This window comes from Branchiostoma floridae, chromosome 9 (genome assembly GCF_000003815.2).
Source record: "Branchiostoma floridae strain S238N-H82 chromosome 9, Bfl_VNyyK, whole genome shotgun sequence".
NCBI classification, from domain to species: domain Eukaryota; kingdom Metazoa; phylum Chordata; class Leptocardii; order Amphioxiformes; family Branchiostomatidae; genus Branchiostoma; species Branchiostoma floridae.
In genome coordinates, this window is record NC_049987.1 from 24,687,432 (window position 1) to 24,712,245 (window position 24,814).

The following is a 24,814-nucleotide window of genomic DNA, read 5'->3' on the forward strand; positions in this document are numbered from 1 at the left end:
GTGTGTGTGTGTGTCTGTGTGTGTGTGTCTGTCTGTGTCTGTGTGTGTGTTTGTCTGTGTGTGTGTGTGTGTGTCTGTCTGTGTGTGTGTGTGTGTGTGTGTCTGTGTGTGTGTGTGTGTGTGTGTGTGTGTGTGTGTGATGGCTGATCTACAGCAAAGCAACCTGGAGAAAACTCTCCTCGCCTGGTGCAGGCAAACTACTCAGGGGTGAGTTATTGTCTGTCTGCCTATTTGTGTATCTGTCAGTCTGTCTGTGTGTGTGTCTAATATATATTTGTCTGTAGATGTGTGTGTCTGTGTATCAGTTTGTGTGTCTGGCTGTGAATACTTTACGATCAGATGGCAAACCACTCAATTCTTTAGCATGCAGTGCTATGCAAAAATTGTGAAATTCAAAAATGATAACAAGCATGTTTTTCAGTGGTCACTTCTCTAAGAAAAGGTGCAAAAGTACTCTTATTGCAAAAGTTCACTTGTAATGACCAGTGTTCATTGGAATCAACATTTTTTTTCTTTTGTTGCAGGTATAGAAGTGTAGACATTGTTAACTTCACCAGTAGCTGGAGGGATGGATATGCCTTTAATGCACTCATCCACAAGTACAGGTACGTCAAGAGGTTTTCCTTAGTATAAGGAATTAAATAAGTGTGCCTTGTTTAGCTATGCTATGCCAAAGAATTGCAAACCATGAAGTGATTGATAAATATAACAAAAACTTCAATCGCTAAACACATGTGAAGGTACGGTTTGAAAGTTGCTTTCTGGTCTTTTCATGTTAGCCATTGAGCAAGTAGTTCAGGGTCTCTGTCCTTGCACAGAGAATACGAAGAAATACCCTATTGTATGTTGTTAGCAAAAGATGCTAAATGTTACTGTATGAATAACAAACAAACTGTTGATTCTTACTATCACTGAAGTACAAGTATACTTGCATACCGCACCTCAAAACTCATTGAGCAACTGAGTTGACAGAACCTTGTCACCCCCCCTCCCAGGCCAGACCTGTTTGATTATAATATCCTGTCTAAGATGGGCACAGAGAAGAGGCTGGAACACGCCTTCAAGGTGGCCAACGAGCACCTCAACATCGACAGACTCCTCGACCCTGAAGGTGAGAACACTCCTTCTCCTTTCCCTGCTTTCTCCTCTAGATGAATACTCAACAGGCTGCATAGTCCTGTGGTTAGTGACTGTTCCTTTCGACTTAAAGTTTGAGAGTTTCAATCCCAAATGTTAAGCTCACCCAACATACATGCTACTTCAAATTTTCGAGTTGCTAAGCCAACAGGACATTAAGCTATGTTCCAAGTTTTGCTGTCTACTTGTCCAAAAGAGCTAGGGGAATTTCCTTTCCTTGCACTCTTCTTTAGTTGAATACTTAGACCTAGAAAAAAGTGTTGGTTCCGTTTTCCCAACAAACTCTAGCTAAACCCTGACGGACCCAAAATTTTTTAGGCCTTAACCAGAAACAACATTTTGTTTTGCTCGGCCTTACCGGCTTGTGTAGTTCAGAGGTCAGAGACCCTGCCCTGGACATAGAGTTGCTACTGAAATGACATGCTATCAGAAAGGGCTGCTAAGTCCAATGGGATGTTAAGCTATATTCAAAGTTTTGCAGTACACTTGTCCAAAAGAGCCAGGGGGATTTCCTTGGTAGGATGAACCGGTACTGTAAATACTGTACACAGCATCTTTCGTCTCGGTCATGACAAATGAAAGATAAGCTCCCCGGTGAGCTAAAATGAATTGAGATCAGTTTTCTGTCCTTTCTTTCAGCATTTCAAGCAAATCTATTTTGTAAATGTGACAATCCTGATTCTAGACTGCACAGAAAGTCAGACTTTGACTTGAGCATCTGAAAGAATGCAACACACTCAACTGGAGTGTGCTGAGGCTGAGAAATGTTAAGAGCTTGTTGTTTTGTCGGTTTTAAATTTCTTGCTCGGGAAATGGCAGCTTAGCTCAAATCTTCCCGACACATCCATGCGGTATTTCAGTTATGCCGTCCCCAAAAGGTTTTAGCAACAGGATAGCATGGACCAAAAGAAACAATTGTTACAAGACAGATAAACTTTACAAGATCAATTTTAGAAGTGTAAACATAGTTTTGGACATAAAATGATTCATTCCTGCATTCTTTCAAAGAGTCACGTAAAATCAATGAAATCTCACAGATTTCACGACATATTTTCACAAGTTTTGAATGGCAGATTAGCAATAAAAAAAATAGCCTTCCAAACAATCTAACATGTGTCAGTTACAGTATATGTCAGTAGGGAAAAGGTGAAGAAACATCTTAAAAGTTTACATCTCCAAGCCTGCCCCCATGAGTACCTTTCCTTTGCCAACACCACATTCCACTCTGTCAAACTTGTCCTTCACACACAGGGCTTGAAGTTCATTTTCGGGATTAGGTTCACTGTTTCACCCAACATAATAAATTGGGTGAGCCAGCAAATTTTCTGGTGCACCACATGAAATAAAGTAGAATATCAGAAAAAAAAACTAATTACTACTAGTGCTTCATTGTGTTCATTACGAAGCACAAGTACTATGACAGAAATTTTTCCAACACTTATGCTGGTATACTTTCATATCTTTATATATACAAAAACCTGCGAAAACATTTGGGTACACTGGCGCACCACTCACAGAAAAACAATTCACTGGTGCACATCTCTGTAAATGCAGCAACGTTCATGATGGTGTTATGTTCATGGTTTCCGTGGTGACCTCTTCACCGCAAACTTAAAACCATCGCGAACATTTTTCCATTATTGTATGAGATTTCTGTCTATGACGCTACTGTTAACTTAAAACCACCGCAAACACATTTTCCCGCTACCACGAGAGTAAATTCCTGCGAACTTAAAATTTTAATGTATTTACAGTATTTCGAGCCCTGGCACACGATGCTGCCTAACTCCTGCAAAGCTGTTCTCGATGTTGTCTGTAACTCATTAGGGTGGTGTTATCATTACTCTTGCCTTGACCCTGACTGCTCTAAAGTCATCAGACACATACCATCTGCCTGAACTTGTCCCTGGAGTTACTGGGTTTCTGTCACTGGATTCCAGTGTTATTCAGGCCAGGGGTTCTTTACATAACGACATATTTTTATATATACAGACATGGATTGGCATAGTTTATAGAGTAATCCAATAAGAAAACTACTGTTAATACTTTTAGAATGTTCTTGCTGAAGTTATTGGGTTACAGTCACTCGATTCCCGTATAATTTAGGCCAGCGTTTCTTTACATTACATATCAATCATTCTATATAATTTTGTAAACAGAGTTGGATTATTGTCCCTTTAGGTACTCACGATCGGTTACAGTCTTTTGTCACCAATATTATTCAAGTGACAGTCACATGATTGTAACTCATTATTATTGTAGTATTTTCAGCAATAGTCTAATTCATTGTTGTAACTCATTATTCTAATATTTCCCTGTCAGATGTGAATGTGGAAATCCCAGACAAGAAGTCCATCATCATGTACGTGACGCTGTTCTTCCAAGTCTTGCCGCACCAGAAGATAACCCAGGAGGCCATGCAGGAGGCCCTGGAGGTGTCTGCTCCGGGCTACGCCGCCAAGCAGGTTTGTGCCTCGACTCTGTTATCTCCAGTTTCTGGGTTACAAAGCTCTTTGTGCACAATCATTTACCAAGTGGTTTATTGAAGATCAACATCTGTCACCATCCTCAGGGTAATTATGTTCTCCCGAAGGAGAAAACATCTTGTTTTTGCCGATGCATTCTTTTTCTTTCTTCCTCCCAGCAGAAAAGGTTTACAGGGCTGTCTACCTGAGCTGGCTATCATGTCAGGTTACTCCGATACCCCCATTCATAGCCCTATTTTTTTTACACTCGAACATGCTACTATAGTAGTGTATACCAGTAGCTTGACACAAGGCTAGAGGAAAAACATTCTGCATTTTTTGCAAAAATGTTGCCTTTTTAATTAGACTGGTTCTGTTATGTACTGCAGCGTAGGTGGCGCTGTTAACAGATGCAACTGATAAAACACTAGTCCTGGTTGTGTACAAAGAGCCTTGTTATCCAGTGACGTAGGCAACCTGATATAATTATTCACAGATCTGAATTGCCTTCTTAGAAGATGTTCTAATACGACTCCTTAACCTTTAACTCTTGAGTAAGGTGTTTTTCAAGGTTGTGGTTGCAGAAGTTTTTGATGGTTTGTTGTGGCTATTGTTGGATGCCTCCTTATGCAGTTTTCAGTGCTTTTCTCTCAGATTTTTTCATTAAAAATCATTAAAATTCATCTTTAATATCTCTTAAATGGTTTCTCTCTGTTTATCAGAGTATATACAGGTACATATGCCTCAAACATAAGTAATTTTAGCTCAAAACTTGAAGAATTTGAAAAAAAATGAATTTACTTGTTTCTTGTGGTATTTTCCGTTTCAAATCAAGTTTTCAAAGTTTAACCCTCTTCAACAAAGCAAAGGGCTTTTTTAAACTTTCAAACGGTCTCAGAAGTGCGTATAAATGTGCGTCTCAGATCTGAATTCAAAGCACTGAAGGCAAGAGGCAGTGTTGAAGTTGTACTGTAATTCTTGCACAATTCCACAGAGGGCGCTAAAAACCGTCAGCAACAAGCAGGAGACAGAGGTTCTGGTGGATGGTACCGTGACCAAAACCTCGACGGTCACCATCCAACGGAACGAAAGCCAGGTCGTGGTCAAACAGGAAGTAGTGACCACCAAGGTCACACAAGGTCAAGGTCAAACAACCACCAAGGTCAAACAACAGGAAGTGAAACAAGAGGTTCAAGTGAAGCCCGAGGTTCATCAACTCAAACAAGAAGTTCAACAAGTCAAGGTCACTCAGCCAAGGATTTCTGATATCTCCTTGTGTTTTTTCCCATCTTCAGTCCCTATCCCGAGGGTTGTGAAGGTCACAGAAACTCCTTAAAGATTGAAGGACATTCTTGGATCGCTCTTAATCCTCCTGCCTGTTTGACATATTTCAAAGTCGTCTGAGATTTCTATTAAAAAAAATGCCAGATTTACCACATTTTGAGACCTTTGCATTGAAATCCATCAAAGAATCCTGTACTGGGTTCATGACTTTTGAATTGGGAGGAAAATTCAATACTCAGGACTTAAAGTTACTCGTAAGTATGAAACATTTCCAAGTGGACGACCCACCCAGATGACCTTCATTTGCCCTTGAGTAGAGTCTCTCATGGCCACTTGTTTTTGCAGTCAGTCTTCACCCTCCATTCCAGAGGTGCGTTCTTGTGGTGTGGGGTGCCGACAACCGTCCTGTCTTCTCGCCTAGCTGCCTTCACTGCTGCTGCTGCTCTAGAGAGCGTAGAGCAAGGCTTTAGCCAGCGTCCGTTTTCCCGTCAATTGCCGGAAATTTGCTGCATGTGACGGAAAATTTTTTAAACCAATCCGTCAACCTTGACGGACAAAAATCTGATAAAAGCTCCTTGGTGGAAGCTACAGGCGGCTTGGGGACGCCGTCCACTGCCGTAAAAGCCACACACTGTTTGTTTTGCTATTGTCATGATTGTTGACAATGTGTGTCGGTGCCCTTTCGCATACGATAATCTCATTAATACCAGTTTTTCAAGGTCTCAGTTCAGTCTCCCTTACTCCTGGAATAGTGTTTTCGCGACAATGGGAATTGGTTGACGGAAAAAAAATTCGAGCTGGCTAGAGCCCTGGCGTAGAGCAGGGCTGTCTCCAGAATCCGTCCCTCTGTCCCGGAATTTCCATTTGTTGTTGGGACCAACAAAATTTCCCGGAAATCTGAATTTCGTCACGGGATGGAAAAATACTTGTTTGCCTTCTAAAGGACCCGTCCCTCCCTTATTGAATCTGTTGCTTTTTGCTGAGGACAACACATTTTCATCAATTTCATGCCAGGAAGTTCAGATTTTTGGATGCGAGATTTGCCACTCTTTGAGAACTTTGTATTGAAATCATATCTACACAAACATCTGAATCCTGTACTGACTTCAGGAGTTTTGAATCAAGGCAAATTCAGCTGTTTTATCAGCCAGAAAAGTTATTTGTTCCTGCAACCGGAATTTCCATTCCTTGTTGGAACCAACAAAAATTCCCACCGACGATCCTGAAATCTGAACTTTGTGGCATGAAGTTGATTAAAATGTGTTTTCTTCAGCTAAAAAAACAACAATGAAAACTAACAACGTTGGCTCCAAAACAAATGAGCTGTACGAAAAAAAATCTAAAACTGGAGACAGACTTGCTGTAGAAACTGCCGCGCAATTTTTGCCTTTGCTCCTGTTTAGTGATGATGCTGTGATTTTGCGAAATGTTGTATGTCAAACTGTCTTCCATAATTCATACCATGCAAAGTTTCAATGATCCCAGAGATACTTAACTCATTTTGAAGTCCGGATCTTGCCGCCAAAATCTGGTTTCAATACATTTCATTGCTGTACTGTACATTCATAATCAGAATGCTGTGAAATTAACTTGCAAATTATGTCCAAGCTACTACAATTACGTCAAATATGCAACAAATCTTACGTCCAAGAGAATGAAGTGAATTGTTTATCAGGCTTCTGCCAGAATTAAGTAGAAAATCCTATTTTCCTCTACTTTTAAACTTTAAAGACGATGCTTTTTAACATGATCTCTCATAATTCCCCCAGGTGCGATAATACTGCCACATAGAAAAAAAAACAACTTTGTAATAGAGGCCTTCTCAAGATTGTCTTTGATACCTAAATATCCATTGGTACATCACTTGAAATTTGTGTACTTTTTCTGATGTGGTAGTATTATGGCATCTGGTGTAGTTATGAGTTGATGTTGCTTGACAACAGAGCTGAGTTTCCGTGTTGTGTTTGTTGTACAGCAGACGCAGGGGGCCACCCGTGCGAGCCCCGCTCGCCAGAGAAGCGGAGTGGACCTGGGAGCTTACCAGAATGCTCTGGAGGAGGTCCTGGCCTGGCTCCTGGCCGCGGAGGAGAAACTGCAGCATCAGGGAGACATCTCCGACCTGGTGGATGATGTCAAGGACCAGTTTCATGAACACGAGGTGGGTAAAATAGAACTGAACTTGATCTCATATCAGTTTAAGCTCAAGGAATAGGCTAGCTAATCTTTCACTGGTTGTGAGGAGAAGCTCTAGCATCAGGGGGACATCTCCGATCTGGAGACGATGTGAAGGACCAGTTCCATGAACACGAGGTGGGTTAAATAAAACTGATCGTATGAACTTATCTGTAGTGGGCCAGAATCCTCATGGTCACCCCAAGAGGAGATGGATAGACAGTGTCAGATATTCACAAAATGACCCTGCAAAAAGCCAATCAGACCTGAACAACATCTCACAATGTCCAACCCTTGGAAGACAGGAAAGTTAGGTGAGTGACAACTGGCAAGCGATATCGGTTCTTGTTGATATCTTTCAGAGCTTCATGATGGTAGTGTGTGTGGGGAGCATGCTACAGGCCAATTCTTGTTTATAGTATGTGTATGAAAGTTCTGAATCGTTCTTTGTCTCTCCAGAGCTTCATGATGGAGCTGACCTCCCACCAGAGCTATGTGGGGAGCTGCTGCAGGCCAATTCTTGCTTGTAGTCTTAAGTTTTGAATTGTTTATTTATTTGTTTGTTTGTTCAGAGCTTCATGATGGAGCTGACATCCCACCAGAGCCGCGTGGGGAGCGTTCTCCAGGCCGGGAACCAGCTGATCATGGAGGGGAAGATCACGGAGGACGAGGAAAACGAGATCCGGGAGCAGATGAGCCTCCTCAACAGCCGCTGGGAGGTGCTCCGCGTCCAGTCCATGGACAGGCAGTCCAAGTGAGACATTCACTGTTTTTACTACTTCCTTAGCCACTTCTTATCACTGTCTAAGAAGGAGCAGATTTGGGGCAGATTTAGAAAGGTACAGCTGCTGTCTAGTACATTACTTTCCATGGACAGGCAGTCCAAGTGAGAATACCACTGTTTTTTTTTTTTTACAACATTCTTGATCACACCTGCGAGTAGCATGAAAAGATGTAAATAATGAAAAAGAATGAAAGATGTCAAGAATGAAAAGAACATAAGATGTAAAGAATAGCTCTGGTGGTCTCACACAGGTGTTTTGGCTCACCATGCACTAAATGTTCATTCTGCTGTTGTGTATGACCTTCAGGCTCCTCGAGGTGCTGATGAACCTTTAGAACCAACTGGAATTTTTACAGTTTGAAGCCCATCGGCCAAAAATTGTGTCCTGCTACCTTCAAAGAGACACTGTATTATGGTTCTGGTGGTCTCACAAAAATGTTTTCTCTCACCTTGAAATAAATGTTCATTCCACTGTTGTATCAACCTTCAGGTTGCATGAGGTGCTGATGAACCTGCAGCAGAAGCAGCTGGACCAGCTCGACGCCTGGCTGTCCGGCACGGAACAGCGTATCAAGGTCATGGACACGCAGGGCATCGGGCCCGACCTTGACCAGGTCCGCAGGCAGGTGGAAGAACACAAGGTAGGTTGTCATGCCGCCATGTTGTTCCTTAAGGTCGCTTGAAGCATATAAAGACAAAACAATGAGTATTTAGGCCTCACCCATGTCAAGGGGTAAAGCAAGAGTATCCAGGACCCATCCCTTTGTCCTTGCGACAGAAATTTGCTTGTTGGGATAAGAAAAAAATTCATAAGTCCATCCGAAAAATCTCTGTGGCATGAAGTTAATCTCTTAACAAACTCCTAATAAACGTTCCTCTAAAATGAAATCAACAACATGTGCTACTAAACAATGTGTGGGACAGAAAAAATTTTCAACCTCCTTTTGCAGATTTATTGTTCTGTTTTCACACAATCCCACATTTTCCTGCTGCTTATTCTGAAGAGGTCTCTCAGACATGATAGTCCATGTCTGAAGCACACAACAGACAGAGACAGATTAGCGGGGGTGAGATGTGTGTACTTCAGTGTTTGTTGTGTATACGGGCCGTGCTATGGGGTAGCACATACCAGCCATACAAGTCAGAGACAAGCAGAGTCCAGTTACCGTGACCCATAGCTTTGGCTATAGGCAAGGCAACAGTGTCTAGCACTAGCAGTTGTTGTGTATACAACTCCTAAAGCAATTTATGTCACGGAAAGCTAGCAGCATTGTGTCTCAAGATTTTTGTCTTGAAAGATAAAAGGCAAGAAAAGATAAAGATCAGTATGCAAGACGTTTTCCTTGCCAAGAACTTAGAACAGGTGGTTGACACCACACGAGACGCTTGACATGTTTCTTCCCTGAGCAAAGGTGTTGTGGACCAAGGCCAAACTGTGAAGAGAAGTGAAAAGACGTGGTCCAAGAGTTGTACTAACAATAAAGCACTGTTGCCCGCAGTATGTTATTGTTACTGGGTGGGCAGACCTCTCTCTCCGAGGGAGGGACTGAATTGTGAGGAGCTTACAATAGGCAGGGCTAAATCTTAATGGTCTGGAGTGACTGCCATTCGGTAATACGACTGTCGCTAGTGTCTGCAGCGAGCTGCCATTCGGCAACTCAGGTGACCTCGATGAAACACTATTGTTTTTTTTGCAGACGCTTCAGGAAGGCTTGGAGACTCAGCAACTGCAGGTGAACTCCCTGACTCATATGGTGGTGGTGGTGGATGAGAACAGTCCTGAGAATGGTTAGTGATGACTGCTTACACTATGTAGTCCCTCCCTGTCCTCGTCAGTCCTCATCCTGTGATGTTCATCGTGTAGATGGTTTGCTCCCCTTGTTTTGCTTGTTCATCTGTCTTTGGAGACTTATTCCAGTCTTTTTATCTCAGTAGCATGTAGAGAAGAGAATTTGAGGTTGTTTGACACACCTTTTTCAGTAGACTGTAGAAGCAAAGCATTTCGCAGCGTCGTCTTCACATCTTAAGGAAAACCACACAATTACATTGAAATCCTGCATGGTAATTTCAGCTGCAAGCTTAGAATTAGCATGAACGCTCCATTGCAATCTTAGATCCTCTCCCTTGCACAGTTTATGTTAACCAAACTGTATGTATCTCTTATCGCAGTGAGCGTGGGTTAGATTTGATACTTTTTCAGGCTGGATGTTAAGTAGTTATTCCTCCCTTCCCCAGGTTGAGTTGACAGAAATGGCAGCGCACACTGAACAGTCTGCATGAGTTAGATTTGAGAAAGTTAACAGTTTTTGTGCCCTCTCACAGCCACCCAAGCCCTGGAGGCACAGCTGCAGAACCTGGGGGAGCGGTGGGCCTGGGTGTGTAAGTGGACGGAGGACCGCTGGATGGTGCTACAGGAGGTGCTGGTGCGATGGCAGGTCTGTATCTTTCTGTTTCTGTATAGCCGGTATATTTTCCTTTAGGTGTAACATGCCAGCTTCTGCATGTATCTGTATAATGTTATAAACACCTTTCAATGCCTAAATCTGTATCTATAGATTAGATATACGGTACCAACGTTTGGCGTAAGCCAGTATAACCCTCCTTTGGTGTAACACACCAGATTTTGTATCTGTTTCTTTATAGTCGGTATAACCGTTTGGCGCAACACAATTAGCTTCAGTATCTGTATCTGTATAGCCTGTATAACTGCCTTTCGGCGTAACACACTAGCTTCAGTATCTGTATCTGTATAGCCGGTATAACTGCCTTTCGGCGTAACACACTAGCTTCAGTATCTGTATCTATTGTAACTGCTCTTGGTGTAACAGCTTCTGTATATTCTGTATAAACAGTATAAACACCTAGTACCTTTTAGCATTACATATCAGCTCCTTCATCTGTATCTACATGTATAAAGTTTACGATAGTTCCAGAGATAGACACATATTTGTAGGCCTCATTTATGTTTTGATAACTCTGAAACTTGAAGACATGACTATTTCTTCCATGGTTGTTGTTCGTTGAAAATCTACTAAGCCCAAACCTGTGGTTATGGGTTGAGTTTAGGATCCCGCTTTGGGTGGCATCTTGTTGCAGGCATTTGAAGGCATGACCATTTTTTGTTCTTTCCTGAACAGGTGTTCAACCTGGAGCAGATGGACTTCCACGACTGGCTGACCGACAAGGAAGGGGCTCTGCAGACCATGCAGCACGCCAACCTCAGCGACCCCAACGTCATTGTTGCACAGGTCAAGAAACTAAAGGTACGGAGAGAAAGGGTTAGGTTACAAAACTTGTAATAAGGGCATACCGGTCTATTTCCTTGGTCTCTGCCATTTTAGGAAGTTGTCAAGATGAAAACAGAAAACATCTTTCTCATTCTTTACGCCATGAATTGTTATGCACTAAAGGCACAGTCCTCAAGACTCTGTTTTCAATTTATTTTCAAAATTGGAGGACCAAGAAATAAATCAACCTTCTAGATGTTGACCTTGAAAGTGTTTATTTAATTATCTTGCATAAATGTACTTTTTGCATAAATGTAGCTGCTAGTGGTTGCCCCCTCCCCACTTTAGATTAGATTTTAGAACATGAAATGATGACCAAGCAACTCCACTTCCTAATGATGATCCCCCCTCCCTTCCCACTCGACAGATTTTAGAACACGAGATGAGGCCAAGCAGCCGACCTTCCAGCTGTTGACCTTGAAAATTTTTCCTGCATACCCATACTTTGAAACGTATTGGTAACATTTTGCCCCCCTCCCCACTCGACAGATTTTAGAACACGAGATGGAAGCCAAGCAGCCGACCTTCCAGCTGTTGACCTTGAAAATTTTTCCTGCATACCCATACTTTGGAATGTATTGGTAACAATTTGCCCCCCTCCCCACTCTACAGATTTTAGAACATGAGATGGAGGCCAAGCAGCCGACCTTCCAGGTGTTGAGCGGGAAGGCTGCGGAGGTTGTGCAGCATCTGGACCGCTCCTCCTCTGCCGTGGAGGGGATTCAGGGCAAGATCGAGGAGTTCACGCAGCGCTGGGATGCCATTGTGCAGAAGATGGAGAACTACAGTAAACTGGTAAAGATGGCGTAACTGCTCGCACGGAAACTTGGCGAGCATGTCTGCATTGTCGCATTGTTTGTTTCGGATGTACACATTGGTGTAGATGTTGTTGTCGGTTGGAATGGAACAACGCAAAGATGATCAGCATGTTTGCATTGTCACATACCTCTGTCTCCTTTGAATATACTTCAGGGCTCTAGCTAGCTCAATTTTTTTCCAGCAGAAAAATCGTAAAAACAATTATCTCCATCCATCAGAGTGTGAAAATTTGTAATTTCTAAATTTTGTAGGCCTGTGTTTGGGTTTCGTTTATCTAAATTTGGAAAATTCAATATCTTGACTCACTCTTTTTTGTCAGTCAAGGTTGATGTGATAGTCCTTACACATTTTTCCGTCATTCCACACTTTTTGCCAAATGACAGAAAGACGATAATTGGCTATAGCCTTGATGTATACATAACTCTTCCCTCTGACTGTCTAGTCTGAGTGTCTATTCTTGTACTGAATGTTCAGTCAATGTATAGATCCCTGAATTAGATCACCCACCCACAGTAATAACAAATCCAGTTGGTTGACTCCTCCACTTTTGTCCCAAGACGTTTGGCAGCATCTTAAGGAGTTCTAACTTCCTTGTGACATGTCTTGTGTCTCTCCTGTGTGTCTACAGGGTTATTTGCACGCTGGCATGCATCCGGTGAGGCAGTTTTTGCTCATTGGCTGCATTTTGCCAAGATGTCACTGCCTTAGTTTTCGTGCACCTTTTGGATGAGAATTTTGGCACATGCTTTAAACTCACATGACTATTCCTTGAAATGCATTTCGATGGTATTGATCAAAGAATAGTAGTCTAATTTGTAATTTGTTTTTTGACATGACTTTTTAAAAACGGCCCAAACCATGTTTACTTGTTCATTTGTACATATCTGTTTTTTTATTATCATTCCAATACACGGCGAACCCAAGCTAACATAGGCTATGCAGTGACAGTTTGCGAGTTGTGCCTGTCTTTTGCATTGTTCATTTGGAAAACTTTTATTTCCAAGTCATATTTTCTATGTGACTCTGCCTGCCTGCACGCTCCCAGTGATACAGAATCACTGGTACTAACTGGTTTTCAGCAGGGTTGGACAAGTTTAAAAAAAATTCTATTCCCCTTTACTGCAAGTACATGAAAAAATGTCCTCTCCCAAAGCAACTTTAAACCAAAATTTAAATGCCATATTTCTTACGGTTTTACATGCTGCAAGGAAATCCTTTTATTCATGAAAAAAGGCACTTTGAAAGCTTGTAACTGGACCAATATCTACCCACATTTACCAATTGAAAAATTTCATTGGTGGATTTAATCCAACACCAAATTGGGTAACTATGAGAGGACATGCACTCGCCCTATTGGCGCTTTGACTTGTCCCTGGGCGACTGTGCCAATAAACTTGTCTAACCCTGACTCCATCATGCCTCCACTTCTCCCTGCTTTACTGACGCCACACCTGTTATATAAAGCTCTCGATCCCGCAGATGTCTGCCTCGGCTGCCGTCCCGAAGAAGACGACCACCATCACCGAGACGGTCACCAAGATGACTCAGAAACTGACCCAGAAAACACCGCCGCCACCACCTCCTAAGAAAGCAGTGAGCCAGCAGAGAAGGAGGTAACATGATATCCTTTACCGTTGTACATTCTTGAAAGCAATGCTGTTTTTCATGTTCAGTTGCTATTTAAAAAAAATGAAATTGGAACATTCGTTTATGTATCAATGTAACTCTTAACTTGTCATAAGCTTTAGGATATTTCCAGACAATTTTTTAATCTTCATTGATAGTGTGTATGTCATTAATGCTTTAGTATTGCAAATGCACTTTTAAGTAAGTGGGGTGCTGCTACTTTGTCAAGTTTGTGGTAGTTTCAAAAGTTAGTTGTAAATTTTTGCAGCTTTCCAGCAGTCTTGAAAAGTTTAAAAGTTGAGTTGAAGTCTTGAAGTGTATAAAGATGGCCTCACTTTTCTTGGTTTAGGTTTGACAGCGAGATCGCGACACTTCTTGCCTGGATCGACGACACAGAGGCCCTGCTGTTGTCGCCCGCCTACACCAACCCAGCTACCTCAAACAGCCTCCAGGCTCAAACCGACAAGTTCAACCAGCTGGACGAGAACATCATGTCCTATCAGGGCCGCGTACAGACCATCCAGGTTTGGTTTGGTTTGGTTTATTATGATCTCCATTAGTGATACATCACTATTCTTCCTGGAGTCCAGATTAGAATAATGCAAAATATTAACAGAATTATAGAACATAATTATGACCTTCAATTAACAGAAAGCAAGCATAGGGTGAACTCAAAATTGGTGATAGACATAAATCAAGGTAGCGTAATTAAATAAGATAAATCATTTCTGCTTCGATTTATACGACAAAATTCCATATTTTGACCCTATGCTGATGTCACACTTCCGGTCTGTGGCTTTTAGCTTGTTGTTTTTTTTGTTTTATTTTGTGTATGGATATAGGGTTAGAATTGTAACATAAAATGTCTATATGAATCCAGGAGACCGGCGAAACCCTCATCGAGGAAGAGGATGACAAGATTCAGCTGGAGACGCGCCTGAACACGTTCATGGAGCGCTGGAACGAGATCTGCGTGCTGATCAACGACCGGAAGCGAAAGCTTCAGATGGCGCGACTGTGTAAGCAGTTCTACACGGAGCTGGACGTCCTGAGGGACGTCACCGGGAGGAAGATGACCTGGCTGCAGGGACAGGACAAGCCCAGCGACGATGCAGTCAAGATTAAACAGCAGATGGATGAACTACAGGTGAGAGCAACATTCCAGAAAATCTTGGGTTTGAGTATGGACTGTTCATGTAACAGCTATATAATGTAATAGACTTTTGAACCACACAAATTGCCTTTTGTCATAGGGGGGATTTTACTTACAAATCATAATATCATTGAGCTCGTCTGAACATGTTTTCTGAAGCCTGGACGACGATGCAGTCAAGATCAAACAACAGATGGACGAACTTCAGGTGAGGAAGAGTGCTCTTTGGGTGACGGTCACGACAAGGCTATTGAACTCTGTACTTTGATTGGCCAATATAATCAGTGCAATATGATAGCTGATTGGCTACTTCCCGGAGCGCCCTGTCCAAACTGCAGCAGTTTCTTATCGTATTTAAATGCAGCTTCTTCTGTCCCGGCAGGTTGAAATGAGTAACATGGCAGCGCAAAGGGAGCAGTGAGTGTGAGGTAGATTTGAGACTGTTTTAGACTGGATGTTCAATAGTTATTTCTCCCTCCCCCAGGTTGAAGTTACGGACATGGCAGCGCACACTAAGCAGTCTGCATGAGTTAGCTTTGAGTACGTTTCAGGCTGGATGTTCAATAGTTATTTCTCCCTCCCCCAGGTTGAAGTTACGGACATGTCGGCGCACAGTGAGCAGTGAGCGTGAGTAAGATGTGAGAAAGTTTCAGGTAGTACGTTCAGTAGTTCTTTCTTTGTCCCCAGGTTGAAGTTACTGACATGGCAGCACACAGTGAGCGTGTAGAGCAGCTGAACAGCCTGGGCTCTCAGCTGGCGGACTCCTCAGACCCGCCCAAGAACCTGCAGCAGGACCTGACTCAGTTCCAGCTGCAGTGGGAGGAACTGGTGGCCAAGATGGCCGCCAGGGAGAAGGACCTCACCAAAGGTGATTTAAAAAAAAAACTTTCCATGCTTCCAACACGTATCAAATTGACCTTTGACTTCCACTCAGTTTTTTTTTACCTTGACCTCAGAATGCCAAGGTAAAAAAGTTTCTTGAAAACATTTGCTTTTGGAATTTTGGGGCAACCGTAAGCTTATAAATACAAATGTACTTACATATGAACATATGACAATCTAAGCTTCCGCACCGCATGCCTGTGAAGCTGGTGTGTTACGCCAAAGGTCCGTTATACCGGCTATATAGATACAGATAAGTGTGCTTGCGTTGCCAATTTCATCTATACACACATACTAACTTAGTACTCTTTTGTGCCTCTACGCTGGCAATAGTAAGGCAGTTAGCTTCAGATTCCTTACTGAGACATTGTCCTCGCTTGCATCCTTTTAATGTGAAAAATAGAACTTCTCCTTTTTCTCCCACAGCTCTTGAGCAGGCCCCTCCTAAACAGTACCTGGAGGCCATGAAGGCGCTGACACAGTGGATCGATAACGTGGAGTCTCTCCTCACCACGGAGAAGTTCTACATCGCTGACATCCCCACCATGAAGGATCAACAGCAGAAGTTTAAGGTAAACAAGTTTGTCATCATCAACATCGATGTATTCAGGATTTCTAATGCAAACAGATGCTCAGTAAAAACACTTTCTGTACTTAATGTCTAAAACCTAGAGCTGTCTGAAGTTGTAAGGTACCCCAATTCTGAATTCTGAATTTCTCAGTGCTTTCTCAATGATATATTGACCTTAATCTACATTCTGTTGCAAGTTTTTCTAAATTATTGTCTTTGTGATATAGATAATTTTACTGTTCTGTGTACTTAAGATAAATACAGAAATGAGTTGTCTGAAAATTAAGAAAATGAGTAAAAGTATCTTCCACATGTATTATTTTCCTGTTTTTTTTTTTGTGTTGTGCAGTTATATATGTTTGTATGATAAGTGTTAATAATAGTTATACCTACTGGTATGAAGATCCATCTACAATTTCTGAAGTTATGCTAATCACAAATATGCAGGTCACAAAGGTGATAAATGTTTAGATTAAACATTTAACAATATTTAAGTTAACTGTCATTCAACACAGAAAAATTTCTCACCTTGAATTTTCGGTCGCACATCCGTTGACCTTCGTCAGGAGTGGTGATTCAATTACTCTGAGCATGTGACCTATGGACACGTGACTCTGGAAAGACCGAAAATTCGAGCTGAGAAATTTTTTTGGGTTGATTGACTGTTAAAAACTTCAATATGGATTATACCAACACATGTACAGATGAGCTTTCATGTGATAAATGTTTGTTGTTCCCAGGAGGTACAGCAGGCCCTGAAGGACCAGCAGAAGAGTCTGGACTTCGTGAACACCACGGGGAAGCAGGTGGTGGAGAGTTCCCCGCCGGACCGGTCCCGCGGCCTGCAGAAGGAGCTGAACGGGCTGAACGAGCGCTGGAGTAACGTCTGCGCCATGACAGAGGATCGGCTGGAACACCTGGACAAGGGGGTCGAGCTCCTCACGCAATTTCAGGTTTGTTTGTTTGTTTGTTTGTTTGTTCATTTTGAAAGAGTAACGTCTGCGCCATGACCGAGGACATGCTGGAACACCTGGACAAGGGGGTCGAGCTTCTTACGCAATATCAGGTATAGAAACAGCTACTTGGATGTCTTCTGCATCCACCAAGATTCTTTAGATGTCTTGTTAGAATGTTGATCTGACTTGCATAGTTGTGAAAAATATAAGTTTTCTACTTTTGTTCTACTATAGCTCTTGAGCAGTCCCATCCGAAAAAGTGTCTGGAGTATTTCCAAACCCTCCTGCATGTATATCACTTCCAAAATTGAAAACTGATTGTAAAATTAATACTGCTCAACTATGTCCGTATTTTTACCTGTTGACTGCATCTATGTAAATATATATAGGTCTTACTCAGTAGCAGACAAAAGACAGTGGATGCTACCTGAAATATCGGACCGTTTTCAAATTCTATCCAGTTGCCTGAGTAACTGTTACCTTGTTTATCTATCTGGATGTCTAACCTACATTGACGCTTTGGTGATGTCTCTTCCTTCCCTCTTAAGTCGTTTGATTAACTGTTGCATTGTGTATCTTATTACCTGGATGTCTAACCTACATTGATGTATGTGTCCTTCCCTTCCCCTGTAGAAAGAAGGTGATGGCCTGCGTACCTGGATGGATGAGGTGGATGTGTACATCCACTCAGAAGAGGCAGCAGTAGGTGACACAGAAACCCTACAGGCTCAGCTAGAACAAAGCAAGGTACGAAAACATATCACACATTGAAACTAGTACGGCATTATTGTTGAGTACAGTTCAGTTCAGTTTGTTCTCGTAAGAGGTGCCATTAATGATGTCTGACCATGCATCTCTATCTAACATGGCGGCTAGCAGGTTGTGGTCCTTAAGACCGACTGACCTCCTCCAATACTTTCTTAAGTGTCAGATTTGGTCGTCCTCTAGAGGAAAAATCTCTGCCAATACAACATCTTTGTTTATAGAATCTTATGTAGTATAGAATCTGCAGGTATCAGTTGAAGCGTGTATAAGCAGTACATAACCTTACAGTCAGTTACTGTTGTATTGAGGTTAACGGAAAGGTTAACAAATGGCAGCAATTGCAGTTCAGCTTTGCTGTACTAGTTAGCCAAGCAAATGATGCCAAAATGCTGTATGACAGTGTTATTCCATGAAGTAACTGGCATCCCAAAGCCAGCTGCCAGCTGTAAGCTGAGGATCAGGGCTCAAGTGTAGAGAAAGGTAAACATTTAACTGTTCCTGAATGTGAGCTTCATAAATGCATCATAACTTTTATTTTTAACTACAGTCCCTTCAGAAGGACATCGCCTCCCTCCAGCACAACATGAACAACGTGAACGAGGCGGGGAAGAGGCTGGTGCCTGAGGCGCACCCCGACTTCTCCAAGAAACTCAAGCAGGAGCTGAAGGACCTGAACGAACGCTGGGACGCCATCACCAAGAAGGTATTAAAACTAGAAATGTCCATATTTGTAGTATTTCTAAAGCACTGAAATTCCGGACAGTTTGTGATTTCTCCTTCTACTTGTAGCCAACACTACTGATGTTTCTGAATATGACAAACATGGTCAAAGAGGTAACATTGATTGGTCCCCAGGGACTTGTCAAATTTGCAATAGATGCATAATTTGGCAGGCAGATTCTGTCAATCCTTATAACAAATACTAGCAATATTATGATTCATGCTGATACAGAGGTTTCTGTCAATATCATAGATTCTGTACTAAGAGTGGAAATGTTTGCAGAGGATTTATACTTGCTGTTTTCACGGTGATCTCTTTATCGCTTTATCTTTATTCCTGACGTAATTCACACATCTTTTCCCATCCTGTAGCAAAAGTCTCAGAAGCAGAGTCTTGAGGGAGCGATGAAGAAGACGAGCTCTTTACAGCTGCAGCTGGAGGCCTTCAGCGAGTGGCTGACTGACAAGGAGAAGGAGGGACTGAAGGAAGACGGGCCTCTGGAGGACCCTGATGACATCCAGCCCAGGATCAAGAAATATAAGGTAGGAGTGTTTCCTCGTTTTTTTCTCTAGATGTGTGGCCAAAGATGAATTTTTCTTAGAAAATAGTGAAGGGGAAATGTTGGCAGTAGATTTATGTTTGCGATTTTTGCAGTGATGCAAACAAACTTAAAACCACTGCTTTTCCAGTAAAAGTAAAATCCTTCATGGCAGTTTCAAACCCAAACTTAAAACCACAGAGAGTTGCAAAACAAACATATCCCCTTGTACAGTAGTTGCTGAAAATGATTTGAGGTTTTGTATAAGGAGTACAACTTTTTTTCATTACACAACTTGCTAGTCTGTCTATGCCTTTATTCTTTTGTCTTACATTGATGAATTAGGTTCAGAGAATATGATAGATAAATTTCTATGACATCAGAATGACAAATTCTTTGTATGTCTTCTTCTCAGAAACTAAAAGCAGACCTAGACAAGAAAGAACCCGATCTGAAGGCCCTGAACACCGTTGGTAACGAGATGGCGACGAAGACTGGCAGCCCGGGCGGACTCGGCAATGACCTGCAGGTGGTCAACGAGAGATGGACTGTGCTGTACAACACCGTGAACAAGCGCTACGAGGTTTCACAGGTACATACAACGAAAATTAATGCATATTCCTTGTTCCCTTATTTCTTGTATACTTTTATTTTCATTTTACTGATGATAGACAGTGGATGCTGCCTGGAACGTCTGATGACTAAATATTGTAGTATCCAGCAGTAAAGATTAATTCAACTTCTATTACGAAGTTTTATGCACAAACGTATCGGAAGTATAGCATTTGTGGTGTTGTGTTGGTGTTAGGGTTATTGTGTATGGCCCAGAACCTTGATGTTCTTGGTTTGGATCCTCTGACATCCCAAGAATACCTAAGTTTGTGATCATACAACAATTTCAAGACGATGTTCCAGGGCACCTCTTAAAGAAATCCTTCAGATCGTATTCCTCTTATTGTACCCATTTCAGCACTTTTTCAATGGGGACTGCACACAAGTTCTCTTACACCCTTTTAGGTGTGATATTCTTAAATAGTCAAAGCTTTTTATGCATACAAAGTAGACCCGATCTGTCCCCTACCGTGATCAGTTTGGGGGGAAGTCGTATGCAACAGCAACGTTGAACTGGCCGTTTTCTCTTTTGCCTGTAACAGGCATCTGTAGAAGGCTTTTCGTTCAAACAAATGAACTTCTGTGTTACACCAATCTACTTCAAAGAGGTTGAACATCTCTATCTCCCTCTAGGAAGGTTAGATGTATATACAAATGTTTATCAAGCATGTGTGTCTGTCCTAAATATGTGTCCGAGATGATTGACAAAATTTATGCAATTATATCTGCCATGAGACACAGCTGAAGTACGAGGACAGTAACCAAAAGTTTTGAATGTTTGTGATAAAGTTCCTGCGCTCTTAAGGAATAGTGGACAATGTATTAGCCGAAACAAGTGTGATAATGTTTGTGTTTTCGTTTTTTCCATCTTCCAGGAGGTTTGGACCCTGTGGCAGCAGTTCCATGCAGTTGCTATTAGAACAGGAACAAATGTTACAGTCCACCCTTGAAATTAAGACCCAACAGACTGAGGTAATAGTCCACTAATGTCTGTGTTTAATTTCTCCACCCTACAGGAGGTGTGGACCCTGTGGCAGCTGTTCCATGCAGTTGCTATTAGAACAGGAACAAATGTTACAGTCCACCCTTGAAATTAAGACCCAACAGACTGAAGTAATAGTCCACTAATGTCTGTGTTTAATTTCTCCACCCTACAGGAGGTGTGGACCCTGTGGCAGCTGTTCCAGGTGTTGTTAGAACAGGAGCAATCCTGGCTGTCCACCCTTGAAATTAAGACCCAACAGACTGAAGTAATAGTCCACTAATGTCTGTGTTGTTATTATTCCACCCTACAGGAGGTGTGGACCCTGTGGCAGCTGTTCCATGCAGTTGCTATTAGAACAGGAACAAATGTTACAGTCCACCCTTGAAATTAAGACCCAACAGACTGAAGTAATAGTCCACTAATGTCTGTGTTTAATTTCTCCACCCTACAGGAGGTGTGGACCCTGTGGCAGCAGTTCCAGGTGTTACTAGAACAGGAGCAATCCTGGCTGTCCACCCTGGAGACTAAGACCCAACAGACTGAGGCTGTGGGCGGAGATGCAGAGGAAATATCTGAAGCTCTGGATGTGAGTAGCTACAAGGCAACATTTTCTTGGGTTATGTCTTGGGTTCTCTTGGGTAATGTCTTGGGTTTTCCTGGGTTATGTCCTATGGTTTCTTGGGTCATGTCTTGGGTTCTCTTGGGTTATGTCTTGGGTTTTGTTGTTGGGTTATGTCTGGGGTTTTCTTGGGTAATGTCTTGGGTTTTCTTGGATTATGTCTTTGGTTTTCTTGGAGTATGTCTTGGGTTTTCTTGAGTTATGTCTTCGGTTTTCTTGGGGTATGTCTTGGGTTTTCTTGGGTTATGTCTTGGGTTTTCATGGGTTATGTCTTGGGTTTTCTTGTGGTATGTCTTGGGTTTTCTTGGGTTATGTCTTTGGTTTTCTTGGGTAATGTCTTGGGTTTTCTTGGGTTATGTCTTGGGTTTTCTTGGGGTATGTCTTGGCTTTTCTTGGGTTATGTCTTGGGTTTTCTTCGGTTATGACTTGGATTTTCTTGGGTTATGTCTTGGGTTTTGTTGTTGGGTTATGTCTTTGGTTTTCTTGGGTAATGTCTTGGGTTTTCTTGGGTTATGTCTTTGGTTTTCTTGGGGTATGTCTTGGCTTTTCTTGGGTTATGTCTTGGGTTTCCTTGGGTTATGTCTTGGGGTTTCTTGGGTAATGTCTTGGGTTTTGTTGGGTTATGTCTTGGGTTTTCTTTGGTAGTGACTTGGGTTTTCTCAGGTAATCTCTTGGGTTTTCTTGGGTAATGTCTTGGGTTTTCTTGGTTTATGTCGTGGGTTATTTCTTTGACTCTAAAAACTGTTAAGACTGGAATTGCTGTCCTAATACATGATGCTGTTGAGATTGCTCTGTGTTGTTACATTGAATAGTCGGGAATTGTGATTACGCAATTTTTCTCTCCAAAATTTAGTGACATAGCCTGATTAAATCTCGCCAGTTACAGCCCTGGACTGCAGAGTTTGTGTTACACAGACTAGTAGCGACAGACTTATACATGTCCTGGGCATCATTTAACTTCACCTCAATGGTTGAATTTACGTATGCCTAGCCGAGAAAAGGTTGCAGTAGAGGTCTTTACACTGTTCGTAAGGCGAGGAAGTGTGGATGTGTACTGTATAGGCAGTAGTTGTCCTAAATGCCGTTGATTTTGTTTCCTCTGATTCTTGCTAAAGAGAAGGCGAAGGATAAGGAAGCAGGTGGGTGGGTTCACTTCAGTGGTGGTTACATCACAACACAGCATGCATGGTATAGACAGTGGGATATTATCCCGTTCTGAAGATGACTGTTTTTAGCAATGTAATAATGATGATTGTATGAAACATATGTAATGAAATATATGTTTGTATGAAAGTAAGTATGAAAGAGAGAGAGGGAGTAAGTGTGTATGTGTGTGTATGAGGGTGTGTGTGAGTAGAGTGCATGCATGTGTCTGTGTGTTTGTCTGCATGTGTGTGTGTCTCTGAGTGTCTGTGAGTGAGTGTGTGTGTTTGTGTGTGTGTGTGTTTGTGTGTGTGTTTGTGTTTGTGTGTGTGTCTGAGTGTGTGTGTGTGTGTGTGTGTGTTTGTGTGTGTCTGAGTGTGTGTGTTTGTGTTTGTGTGTCTGAGTGTGTTTGTGTGTGTGTGTCTGAGTGTGTGTGTGTTTGTGTGTGTGTGAGTGTGTGAGTGTGTGTGTCTGAGTGTGTGTGTGTATATACATATGCATGCACCCATGCTTGCTCCTGTGTGATACATGTTCAGTAGGCATTTGTACAGTTGTAGGACATTACGATTCTCTTCTAGTTCAGAAATAAAATAATTTTCTTCTCGAATTCAGGCCCTTGAGAACCATGTGCGGAACCACCCGTCAGACATGTGTCTGTGTGTAGGTGTGTTTGTGTGTGCTCCTCTGTGCTACCTGTTCAGGATATTCTTTTCTAGTTCAGGAATAAGACAATTTTCTTCTCGAATTCAGGCCCTTGAGAACCACGTGCGGAACCACCCGTCAGACAACAGGGACAAGATCCAGGAGATCTCCCAGCAGCTGGTGGAGCACAAGGTTCTGGTGGAGCCTGTACAGACGGAGGTCACGACCTTCACCTCACGATGGGACACTCTGCAGCAACAGGTCAGGGTTCAAGGTCACAGAACAGGATATAGGAGAATTCTTGTACATGACTAGTTTGTACTGGTTAAGGTTAAGGTTCTGGTGGAGGCTGTTCAGACGGAGGTCACGACCTTCATCTCAAGATGGAACACTCTGCTGCAACAGGTCAGTGTTCAAGGTAAAGTCGAATCCTGCCGTGGCACCGATCTTGTGCCTTGGGAAAGGCACTTTATTACACGGCCTTCCTCACTTGAGAACCTAGTGATAATGAGAACCTAGTTTAGGCTAGGGCCATCCCTCAGATGGGATGTTAAATGGAGGTCCCATGTTTGGGGAGAGCCACACCCCACGCATGTTAAAGAACCCATCAAACGTGCGGTATGCGATGAAGCAAACGATTCTGTCTGGAGTTGCTGAATTACCACAAGTTAGGTACCAACCTTTACACCTGACTGAAGTGAGGAAAGTCTTATAAAGTGCTTTCATGTCATGGTATTCAAAACCAAGACCTATGGGTTCTTGGTCAAAGAGTTCAACCAACAGGACACCACAATTAACTGTTAAAATCATCCCTGTCCCCAGGCTAAGCTGCGCCAGACAGCCCTTGAGCAGCGGATTGCCAGTGCCCAGGACCTGGAGAAGGATGTGCTTGAGCTGGAGCGCTGGTTCACACGGACAGACAAGCTTCTGCACTCGCGCATCACCTCGGGCGTCTGCTCCTCCGATGTGCCTGAGGAGTTTGAGGTATTGAATTAGTATGGTAGTAATAGTAGTACAGTAGAAGCCAGTTTATTTCACAACGGATAAACGCACACTTCTGTTAACTGCACAGAATCCCCAAATCCCGAACCGGTGTGGTCCAGCTGGATAACTTCGCATTATTGCACCACCCGGATAATTGCATGAAAATTAATGCACTGGCAAATAGGCAGTGCAATTAAGCGGCTTCTACTGTAGTACTCCACTGTGTTCCGCTGCTGCAGTGGTCTGGACACCCTGCAGCTGCAATCAGTCTTTCTTCAACTCTCTCCACTTTGTCCTGTTCATTGCATGCTCCCATATAGTTATCTTCCTCACTGCAATGGTCTAAGCCCTCTTTGAGGTTTGTCCTTGTTAGCTCAGTAGGTTCTTGCAGTGTCTTCCTTCCTTAACCCATGTTTAAGTTTTTCTGTAATGGTAGGGAAATGTTTCAAGTCTTTTGGCTGACTGAAAAAATGAGTTCTTTCCATTTGACCAAAAGAAGAAGAAAATGCAAGGACTGCAACCTTTTTCTCTAGCACTTATGGTAATGAACGACACATTTTGGATTTTCTCACAACTTCTTGGCCCAGATGCAGGGCAATGTAACCACTGGACTGTACAAGCTACTTCAATCTAAAAAAAAAGTCTTCTAATTTTGATTTCTTGTGTTTT

At 42.4% G+C, this 24,814-nt stretch overlaps 1 protein-coding gene across 1 annotated transcript in view; it reads left to right on the plus strand.

The window, feature by feature from the left end:
- LOC118422378 (dystrophin-like) overlaps window positions 1–24,814 on the plus strand; it is a 102,740-nt gene that overhangs the window by 72,417 nt on the left and 5,509 nt on the right. Inside the window, exons 7-31 of the mRNA XM_035829898.1 lie at window positions 525–605; window positions 996–1,111; window positions 3,460–3,602; window positions 4,597–4,845; window positions 6,862–7,044; window positions 7,631–7,812; window positions 8,333–8,483; window positions 9,540–9,630; window positions 10,165–10,277; window positions 10,980–11,105; window positions 11,742–11,924; window positions 13,428–13,561; window positions 13,924–14,098; window positions 14,455–14,721; window positions 15,212–15,250; window positions 15,415–15,595; window positions 16,036–16,181; window positions 16,921–17,133; window positions 17,770–17,883; window positions 18,449–18,604; window positions 18,994–19,164; window positions 19,576–19,752; window positions 21,209–21,343; window positions 23,270–23,422; window positions 23,984–24,145. Of these exons, the coding sequence (XP_035685791.1) occupies window positions 525–605; window positions 996–1,111; window positions 3,460–3,602; window positions 4,597–4,845; window positions 6,862–7,044; window positions 7,631–7,812; window positions 8,333–8,483; window positions 9,540–9,630; window positions 10,165–10,277; window positions 10,980–11,105; window positions 11,742–11,924; window positions 13,428–13,561; window positions 13,924–14,098; window positions 14,455–14,721; window positions 15,212–15,250; window positions 15,415–15,595; window positions 16,036–16,181; window positions 16,921–17,133; window positions 17,770–17,883; window positions 18,449–18,604; window positions 18,994–19,164; window positions 19,576–19,752; window positions 21,209–21,343; window positions 23,270–23,422; window positions 23,984–24,145 (3,841 nt within the window). The remainder of the gene's footprint in view (window positions 1–524; window positions 606–995; window positions 1,112–3,459; window positions 3,603–4,596; window positions 4,846–6,861; window positions 7,045–7,630; window positions 7,813–8,332; window positions 8,484–9,539; window positions 9,631–10,164; window positions 10,278–10,979; window positions 11,106–11,741; window positions 11,925–13,427; window positions 13,562–13,923; window positions 14,099–14,454; window positions 14,722–15,211; window positions 15,251–15,414; window positions 15,596–16,035; window positions 16,182–16,920; window positions 17,134–17,769; window positions 17,884–18,448; window positions 18,605–18,993; window positions 19,165–19,575; window positions 19,753–21,208; window positions 21,344–23,269; window positions 23,423–23,983; window positions 24,146–24,814) is intronic.